A 10374-nucleotide genomic window follows, 5' to 3' on the forward strand; every position below is an offset into this window, starting at 1 on the left:
TCGGCGCGCCCTCCGTTGGCGCGGCGGCTGCAGGAGGGGGGAGTGTGGGCACACCAATGGGCGCCCGCGTCAGCAGCACGTGACACCTCCCCCTGCTCCCATTCATCAAGGGGGGGACGGTGTCGTCCTTTCAATTCATTTATCTGCAGGAATGATTGCTGCTATCAGTCTCGCGCTCACCGCCCGGCTGAGGAGGTGAAAGTTTCTCCCCAGGAAGATAAACCGCAAAAGACAATATTGTGCATGATTTGCGCCTTTTCTTTGGTTTTTTCTTTCTTTCTTTTTTCTCCCCCCCCCTTTTTTTTTCGCAAAAAGCAGAGGGGGAAAAAGGAGAGTGAAGGAGCGAGAAGGCGAGCCTGAGAGAAAGGAGAGAGAGAGAGAGAGAGAGAGAGAGAGAGAAAAGAAAGGGCGAGGGGCTAGTGGAGAAGTAAGGAGGGGCATACGGCGCGAGGCGGAGAAAGGGCGAGCAGTCGCGGCTCCGGCGCTCACATTCCTCTATGCTACAAATCCGGGAGGAAGTTTTTTTTGGGGGGCTGAGATGCTCCATGCCTTTCCCTGGGCAGCCTTGACGCAAGGTCCTCTCGGCAGAGACTGAGCGGCGAGAAAGTGCGAGCCGGGCCGGCAAGGTCTGTTTGGCGGGAGCCGGAGCCCGCCTTGCTTGCGGCCCGGAGCCGTCCGGCTTCCCCGAGCTTGATCAGGCGGGCGTCCCGGCGCGTCGCGCCGCTGCCTGCGGGCTAGGACTTCGCGAGGTGGGTCGACTCCTCCTCCCTCCTCTTCTTCTTCTTCCTCTTCCTCCGCCTCCCGTTCCTCCTCCTCCTCCTCCTCCTCCTCCTCCTCCTCCTCCTCCTGATTTTCCCTCCTCGGCGGGCGAGGGTGGGGGGGGCGGGGGAGGCCGGGGCTCGCCCCGAGCAGCCACGATGCTCCTGGACGCCGGCCCCCAGTACCCCGCGATCGGCGTGACCACCTTTGGCGCGTCCCGCCACCACTCGGCGGGCGACGTGGCCGAGCGCGACGTGGGCCTGGGCATCAACCCGTTCGCCGACGGCATGGGCGCCTTCAAGCTCAACCCCAGCTCGCACGAGCTGGCCTCCGCCGGCCAGACGGCCTTCACGTCTCAAGCGCCCGGCTACGCGGCTGCCGCGGCCCTGGGCCATCACCACCACCCGGGCCACGTCGGCTCCTATTCGAGCGCAGCCTTCAACTCCACGCGGGACTTTCTGTTCCGCAACCGGGGCTTTGGCGACGCGGCAGCGGCAGCCAGCGCTCAGCACAGTCTGTTCGCTGCTTCAGCTGGAGGCTTCGGGGGCCCACACGGTCACACGGACGCCGCGGGCCACCTCCTCTTCCCTGGCCTTCACGAGCAGGCGGCGGGCCACGCGTCGCCCAACGTGGTCAACGGGCAGATGAGGCTTGGCTTCTCCGGGGACATGTACCCGCGGCCCGAGCAGTACGGCCAGGTGACCAGCCCGCGTTCGGAGCATTATGCAGCACCGCAGCTGCACGGCTATGGGCCCATGAACGTGAACATGGCCGCGCATCACGGCGCCGGCGCCTTCTTCCGTTACATGCGCCAACCCATCAAGCAGGAGCTCATCTGCAAGTGGATCGAGCCAGAGCAGCTGGCCAACCCGAAAAAGTCGTGCAACAAAACTTTCAGCACCATGCACGAGCTGGTCACGCACGTCACCGTGGAGCACGTCGGCGGACCTGAGCAGAGTAACCACATCTGCTTTTGGGAGGAGTGTCCGCGCGAGGGCAAGCCCTTCAAAGCCAAATACAAACTGGTCAACCACATCCGCGTGCACACGGGCGAGAAGCCCTTCCCCTGCCCCTTTCCTGGCTGTGGCAAGGTCTTCGCGCGTTCTGAGAACTTAAAGATCCACAAAAGGACGCACACAGGTACGAAAACGCTGTTCTTGAATCCTCACCCCTCATCCCGGGTCTGGGACCCGAAATCCAAAAGTCAGCGGCCGGGGCGCACAAACCCGGCCGCGATTGGGTCTGGGCGTCATTTTCCAGTAGGCAGGCAGTGAAAAGTGTGTGCTGGTTTTGTTGTTGTTGTTGTTGTTGTTGTTGTTTTCAGTTTGAGGCTTGAAATTATGAAGAGGTATAGAAAGGATCGGACAAGATGTATCTAGGAATATAGATTTTAAAATGAGGACTAAAAAGCCTGGGAGAGCAGAGAGACAAGCCCAGCTTTGCGGAGACCTTGGTGCGCGCGAAGCCGAGAGAGGTGGCAGGCTCTCGGCGGCGGAGGCGCCAGCCGCTCCAGCTGCAGACAAATCTAAACGTTTGCTTCCAGCCAACATCTCTCTCCACGCACCTTAGTGAGGACTTTGTCAAAGGAAGGAACTGAGAAAATTGGAAGAGATAGGACGAAGGCGCAGAGAAAGAAACAAAAACAGAAAGGGGGGGCGGAGGATTGAAAGCAAGTAAGTTGGGCCTGAGGAGGCTTTTGGAGACTTCTGCATAAAGAGCCCAATTTTAGCAGTGACTTGATTTTGAGTAGGCTTGAAGAGTTGGGATAGTCGGCGGAAGGCGAAGTCTTTTTTTGTCAATTAGATTCTATGAGGTAGTTTTCAAAACACCGAATATTCTGCATTGGCCTTTAAAAATAAAGAGACCGGTCGGGAACAGTTAAGAGAAAAGTTCGCGGCGAGCTCAAGGCTGTGGTCTGAGTCCCAGGCCATTCCAGGCCTCTAGCGCCAACAAGGCCGGGAATCCTGTCTGCTTTCCCATTCTGGTTTGCCGGGGTGATTTCTGTGAACCGCGTTTGGAACTTGGGGTTTAATGCCGGAGTGAGGGAAGAATTTGCGGCGCCGAGCTCTCGGCCCCGATTACCTTATAAAATGTGAGTGTGTGTAGGGGGTGGGGTGGGGTGGAGGAGGCGACCAGGGGGGTGCGGAGCATCGGGGAGGGGGTAGGGGGTGGAGAGAAGAGCAAAACAGCAGGAGAAGCAGCTCGCGATGTGAAAATTAGAAACCAAGAGCTAGGTAGAAGCCGCCGGAAATCGTCTGTATAGCCTCAGGCAGAAAAACCAGCAGTCAGACCTGCTGCTGCTCTGGGATCTAGAAAAACTACCACTACTTATAATAATACTAAAAAATTAAATCCGGATCTGATTGGATTAGGAGTTAAAATGGTTCAGATACCAATAATTCCGCTGAAGATATAAGACTTTATTGAAGACCCAGGTTTTTGAACTTGCAAAGTATTAACACTGGGCTGCTTTGTTTTGGTTTTTATTTCTTCCATGGTTTATATTTTTAAAAACAGTTGCAGGATTTGTTCTAATCAGACTTCTTTCTTGCCTTTCGCACCAGGGGAGAAGCCCTTCAAATGCGAGTTCGAAGGCTGCGACCGACGCTTTGCCAATAGCAGCGACCGCAAGAAGCACATGCACGTGCACACGAGCGACAAGCCCTATCTTTGCAAGATGTGCGACAAGTCCTACACGCACCCCAGCTCGCTGCGCAAACACATGAAGGTAATCGCCGCGCTCTCGCTGCCCGCCTTCGAGCCGGGGCCTGCCCTGCTCTTCGGCCAGGGTCGGGCGGCGAGTCAGGGTCGCCGGCGGGAGGAGCGGGGGCGCAGGCAGACAGGAACCGGTTCCACTTTGCTGAGTGGGGCCGGGCGGAGAGGGCAGGGGCTCGAAAGGGGGGGGTGGGGGCACCCCAGGGCGTTCTAAGTTCACCGCCGAATGAGAAAAGTAAAACGCAGTGTGCACTGGAGCAGAAGCCGCGGCAGTTTGGCCCAGGTAGGGAACTAGGGCTGTACCGGCGGGCTGGCTCTGCCGAAGCTGCCGCCATTGGAGCCGCCGGCGTCCGCAGAAGAGTTGGGCTCTTGCGCGCAGGCCTGAGCGTTTGCTTACCTAACTCTGAGCAAGCAAAGTCCAGCGGCTGCGGGAGGGACCATCGCGGGCTCTGGCCTCCAGTGCAGCCTCTCTCTTCCCAGTTCTATTTTTCTTTTGTGAGTCCCGGGGGCGCTGTGCCTCTCTGGAGCGCTGCCTTCGCAGGGCGGAGGCGGGCAAGCCTCCCTCCGGCCCGCCAGGCCTCCCGCGAGCTGCACGGGATTCAGCGCGGCGTGGGGAGGCGGCCCGCGGCCTTCACCCCTGCTGGGCGGCCGCCGCGCGCGCTCGGTGTCTCCGTAAAAACGCGACTTTATTCCCGCAGGTCCACGAATCCTCCTCGCAGGGCTCGCAGCCTTCGCCCGCCGCCAGCTCCGGCTACGAGTCCTCCACGCCGCCCACCATCGTGTCTCCCTCCACAGACAACCCGACCACCAGCTCCCTGTCGCCCTCCTCCTCCGCAGTCCACCACACAGCCGGCCACAGCGCGCTCTCTTCCAATTTTAATGAATGGTACGTTTAAACTCAGAAACAGAACACCGAGCAAAACCCTATTTAAGAGACTGAACACACACGTACACAAAATATTACTGAATGAACCCTGCGAATCAACACAGCCCCCCCACCCCCTCGCCCCAGACCCCGCAGTCCTATTTTTTTTAACCTGCCAAAAGACCCAGGACCGAGTAAGAGAAAGAATACCCCAAACCTTTTATTTTTTTTCCTTTTCTTTCTTTCTTTTTCTTTGATTTATCTTTTTCTTTTTTTTTTTTTTTGGCAAAGGTTTGGTAGCCGAGGGGCGGGAGGGTGGTCGAGGAGAAGGCGGCCGCCTGACCAAGTGCCGCCAACCCCGACCGAGGGCCAGTTTCTCGTCGGAATCGAACAGGCTCTCTGGGCGTCCGTTTTTGTTTTTTGTTGGTTTGTTTTTTTGTTTTTGTTTTTCTTTGCATTCTTGTAAATACAGAATTACTAGCTTAAAAAATGTACTGTTGGATTCTGTAAATAGTTATATCTCGGTTGGAGCGGGCGGGTGGGTTCGTGGCGTTGTGGTCTTTGCATTGGGGGAGGGGGGAGGGGCTGGGTGGGTGGGGGAGGGGAGGGAGGGTGGGCGGCCGAAAGCCAACTGTTTGTACTGAATGGCAAGAATGTTCTAGTAAATGTGTACCAAAATGTGAATTACTTTGTACGATTTCAGTCTCCACGTCGACCTAACAGAATATTATTGGTATTAATGTGCTTTTTTTTTTTTTTTTTTTTTTTGTATAAAGTGCAAACATTTCGTCCCAAAGTCTAAGTACTTTAGTGCAGTAAAATGTTGTTTCACGTCCTGTCAAGAATTCGTATAGTACGAGCCTGGATCTGCGTGTCAAACTGTTCCATTTGTTTATGTAAAGTGATATTAAAAAAGATATAAACTATAACTGTCCGTTGCTTTTGGCAAAAGATACAACCACATAATGTATATAATTCCTAGTTTCCATATTTATCCGCATGTAAAGGGCCGGTTTATTCATGTTACAGCTATTCAATATTTATGGCTAGAAAAACTCGTATGTACACTTTAGTTTCCAGAACTGTTTGGTAACCTTTCGTACCTTATTAAAGATTCTTAAATCTCAGTGATTGTGGTAGGAATTTCTTCTTCACCCCTAGCAACCTGCTGCCTCTTCGGCCAGCTTTAGTGGGTCTTGAGAAAAGCTTTCCAGTCTCCCTCGCCTTTCTTTTCTGTCATCGCAGGTCGTATAAACGTGATAAATGAACGCTACCCTGCTGGCTCTCCGAGAGGGTGTAATTAGTATTTATATCAAAATTTATGAAACAAATTTTCGGCCGCTGTATAATTTAAATGACCTTTGCAGACGTAGAATAACAACCATAAAAATAACAGAAATAGATTGCACAGGCGACATCAATATTAATGTAGGTGAATTGTCAGAAGCTCAGGGGCTCACTCTGCAGTGTTGCAAATGAACTTGAAGCAGAGGGTTCCGCTGCCCCCCAAATTAAATTCCCCGGGCTGAAACCGACTTGCAGATTTACAATATCATATTTTAAATTGCTGTCTTCAATTAAACCATTTATGGCTATAACTAATTTTCAGGATGTTGATGCATGCTTTTACAGACCTTCCTTCTTTGTACAAAAGTAAACGTCCATAAAGCGTCTTACTTATATTTCTTCAAACGTGATGCTAATTTAAATTAATTACTTCCTATGATATGTTATTATTCCTATAATTTTGCCACTGTTATTAGTTCTTTCAAAAATACATCTAGGGAAGAGAATTATTTTATGTAATTTGATTATCTTTCTATCTCTTTTATTTATTTCTCATTTACTTAAGAAATTCGTTCCATTGGCTGGCGTTGATACAGTAAATTTGTAAATGAGGAGACAATATAAAAAATCTAAATTACTTGTGCTTAATGACTGTAGCAGAACGCCTTTTCTCTAAATCAGATTGTCTTTCTTGCAGTTTAGTTTGATAGATTTGCAAGCTATGCTGCTCCTTCGAAGTTAGCTGCGCTGGTAGGAACGCGAGCTTCTTTGTCTCTGGTTGTAGCTTGCATGATCGCCCCATTAAGCAGACAACGTAGGAGAGATCACAAATCAGGGCCTTGGCTGTAGCTGCAAGGGTGTGGATGTGTCAGAGCAGGAGGCAGAAACTGACCTCACTGTGGGCAAGGACGAACCTGGACCTGCTTTTTTAATATACTCTGTGTTTCAGGGAATCACAGGCCATATTGACTCAGTGAAGCAAAGTAAGAGGGGGAAACCCTACAAAAGTGTAAGAACCCCTTCAGATACTCACATCTATTTTAAAGTGACATTAATTTTTCAGAGTATGCCATTGACCAATTACAAAATCAAAATGTTAAATTCTCTTTAAAAATTCTTTGTTGACGTGGCTTTTCATTTATTGCCATTTGTATTTGTCACTTAGCCGACAAAGTTTTATTGGTGGAAGGGATTGCTGCACTTTATTTAGCACATGGAAAACTGGAGATGGTGGTGTTTAACTTTTTAAAAAATACTATTGTGATTCTAAGAGTAAATATCAACCTTCCATGAAAAGAGCGCCACCTTGCAAGGTTTGGCGATATTTAAGGAAGTTGAACACCTACATAAGCATTGCTTCTAACTCCTAAGATTTGTGAGACCAAAAGCTAGCCCCAATTGGCTTTGGAGGTTCCAGATTGATTAACAGTGTAGTACTTGAAGTGACACCAGACATTAGGCCCAATAATTTTTTTAAACATGGAAAGAAGAATAAAGATAGCTCCATCTCTCTAGGAAAGTCAGATAAACACCTCAATTAATAATCCTTTCTCTTCCTATTAGGAATCAGAATGTCTGGGAGCCTGACATGAGTATTTATGACAATGATCACAATCACAATAATAACAATACTTTTTAACTTTTTTAGTATATTTGAGAAGATAGTAAATGAGTGCATTTTTTCTTTTGACCATTCATAAAAGCAGTTGACTTCAAATTTGTAAATATAAATGTGTCATTATTTGTTATGTTCCTGGTTATTTAATATTATTGTAGAATAATTATACTATGATACATGATTTAAGTAGGATATTTTAAATATAAATTTTAGGGGTCAATATTTACTCTAAAAAAACATTTGAGGAATACTGTGTGTGTCTGTGAATAACACTCACAGGAAAGGAACTTTTACAGCAGAAGCCAATATTTATGCCAAAGCCCCTCATGCTTTCTTTTCTCCAACACCCACCACAAAGAAAAAGTCATTAATGATGTAGGTCGCTTAAAAAAATGCTTCAAACTTAAATGTAGCCTATTATTTTGCTGGTACCTTTAATGTCTGCTTCTTGAGATGTATTCTTCATACTTTTCTTCATGGGCTATTAGGTTTTGAAATACATGAATGTGAACAGCGAGATATATTGTTAGACCCTATTTAGCAGGAGCACAGGATGCTGCAAATGGCTGGTTTCTGTGTGTAGCTGTAGATTTTGGTTTAGGTAGAAAGCCATCCTGATTCATATTTCAACTGCATTGTAATCTGGATACTACCAAATGATTGGAACAGCTGACAAGTTATTAAAAAGTTATATTGTGTCAACAAAAAAATGCCTAAGTACAAGCAATCATATTTGAGAAATGAAGAGAAATGAGTTGTGGTTTGTGTGTGTGTACATTTACAGAATAAGCATATAAATATACAAGCACCATTTATATGGGGGCTAAGTAATTTTCAACCATTTCAGATCCTTTGTTTTCTTCTTCAAAAGCTACCCCCAACTGCTTTAAGCATTTGCAGCTGATGATTTTGATTTTTTAAAGTCAAGCATTCAAGTTAACCTTTAAGAAGCAAACCACCTCCAAAAGAAAGATGTAACCTTTCAATTGGCCCATATGCTTATCATTTTTTTTCTTTTTCTTTCTTTCTTTCTTTTCTTTTTTTTTTTTTTTTCTTTAGCTGACAATGAAAATAGCACTAACCTTCTTTGGTGATGGGCCTGGCATTTAGATGTTTCTATTTGTTGATTGTGAAGTTTTCTCAGAACTTTTAAGGGCTGGCAACAGAACTGTACTCCCCAGCTCTGAAGCCTTCCAGACAGCCCATTTTTGAGGCCAAGATGTAACCAGTGTGCTGGATCCCTTGTGAATCAGTGCTGGTGTAGTTAGTACCTAAACATACTGCTTTCCAGGAAGAAGCTTGGAGAAGGCCCTGGTCCCTAAAGAACAGCATCAGTTTAAGATGGGTTGGGGAGTAACTATACATGGTCTGGCAAACTCAAAAGGAAAGCCCTGAGCTTGGGCTTTTGATTATTTGTGAACTAGATGTGAAACCATCAGATTTCAGAGATTCCCAATTCACATTTCTTTCTTTCTTTTTTTAATGTGAAATACTAATTAGAAATTTATCTCCTCTCTAGGTATAGAGTTCTCACTTCCTCCTAGCACCAAGTGTAGTTCTTAGAACCTTGTGTTATTATTGGCTAAAAAAAAAAAAAAAAAAAAAAAAAAAAAAAAAAAGTCTTGCTTTCATAAAGATGGTCACAGTTGACAGCACTCTCTGATTTTAGAATTTTTTAAAATAGAGGGGCAATGAAAAGATATATCCCATCTATGCCAGTTAAGCCACTAAAGGTTGACATTATCTATGGTACTCTTTCAGCTTTTACCACCTCATTCACCATCAGTAATATGTATCCATTCAAACTGGTTGGATATAGAAAGTAATACTTTATAAGGATACCTATATATATTTTTTTCAAGTGACCATTACTAGTTTGGGGCTAGAAATAATAAAAAATGTTAACAACTTCCTATGACATGTCACATTTGAGCCTTTTCTTCAAAGTTTATTGCAAATATAATGGTGTAATATACACAGAGAATGGGCAATATTCTCCATTAATCTATGCAAGACTGGTTGCTCCAGAGTCTCTGCCTGAGCAAGAGGCAACAAGACCAGGCCAAACCAGGGACTATTTATACCATGCAAGCTGAATTCTGGCATTAGTTCCTAACGTTTATTTCCACTTTAGAGGAGGAACTAGAACAGTATAAAGTTTCCAATTGATGTTAAATTGGAGGTGGGTTTCTCAAGAATGAGAAATAAGAGTTAGCTATCCAGTATGGAAATAACATTGTTTGGCAGCGAAGATGCTAGAGACTTAAAATTGTCAACTGTCCACAATATTTTGGCTGCCTCTAATGGTTGCAGGGCATCTCTAGTAAATGCAGGGAAATTCACTGGTTGTGAAACTTACACAGTGATATTTTCACCTACAGCACCTACAGCCTACTCTTAAGCGTGGATATAAACATATGGGAATCGTATCTTTTAAAAAAAAAAAAAAGCCTCCAGACGTTTGAAGGCGAGATACCTTAGCAAATCTATCCTTTGTGTAACAATTTTCATTAAGCTACAGAAAACATAAGGACGTAAAGACAGTGAGAGAAGCTCACATCTTGATTCCTTTTTAAAAATCATCTGTCCACTCGGAAAAACCCTAGCTTCTCGCAAAGCAAACTGAGTTGTGGAGGAAGGTAAAACCAAGAGAATGGCGTGGGTGAGTCTATGTGTCAAGGGAGATTTTTGTCCTAGAGAATTTCCTGAAAATATATAAACACAGGGGTTGGGGGTGGACGTGTGCGTCGGGGGTGGAGGGTGCGGAACAGCAAGACTTCCCCACAGCACCACCACCAAAGGCCAGGCGGTCAGCTTTTGAGGGGCCCTTTGCGCCACCCTGCAGGCCAGCGGGGCGCTTTCCAAGTCGCTGCCGCGGGCTGGGGCTGCGTCTGGGAACGCAGTGCGCATGCGCGGCCCGCGGCCCGCGGTTCCACGTGCTGATGAATATGCAGCAGGCGCCTTTGCCCACGCGGGCTGCGGAGGGAACCTCTCAGAGGCTCAGGCCTGTGAAAGCCGCCGGCCGGGCTGCCAAAATAGTGCGGCGAGGAAGCTGCACGTGTTTGTTTTCAAGCCGCGCTGGTTTAAGTGAGTTCACAAAGCCAGGCAGACAGAGTAGGCTGGAGCCTAA

At 47.4% G+C, this 10374-nt stretch overlaps 1 protein-coding gene across 1 annotated transcript; it reads left to right on the top strand.

Moving 5' to 3' along the window:
- Nucleotides 1–917: 917 nt before the first annotated feature.
- Nucleotides 918–4478, top strand: ZIC1 (Zic family member 1). Its single transcript, XM_030329911.1, has 3 exons — nt 918–1899; nt 3324–3487; nt 4173–4478. Exons 1-3 carry the CDS (start codon nt 918–920, stop codon nt 4368–4370), a joined length of 1344 nt encoding a protein of 447 aa, XP_030185771.1. The 3' UTR covers nt 4371–4478.
- Nucleotides 4479–10374: the final 5896 nt, after the last annotated feature.

The sequence above is a fragment of the Lynx canadensis genome, chromosome C2, assembly GCF_007474595.2.
Source record: "Lynx canadensis isolate LIC74 chromosome C2, mLynCan4.pri.v2, whole genome shotgun sequence".
Lineage (NCBI taxonomy): Eukaryota > Metazoa > Chordata > Mammalia > Carnivora > Felidae > Lynx > Lynx canadensis.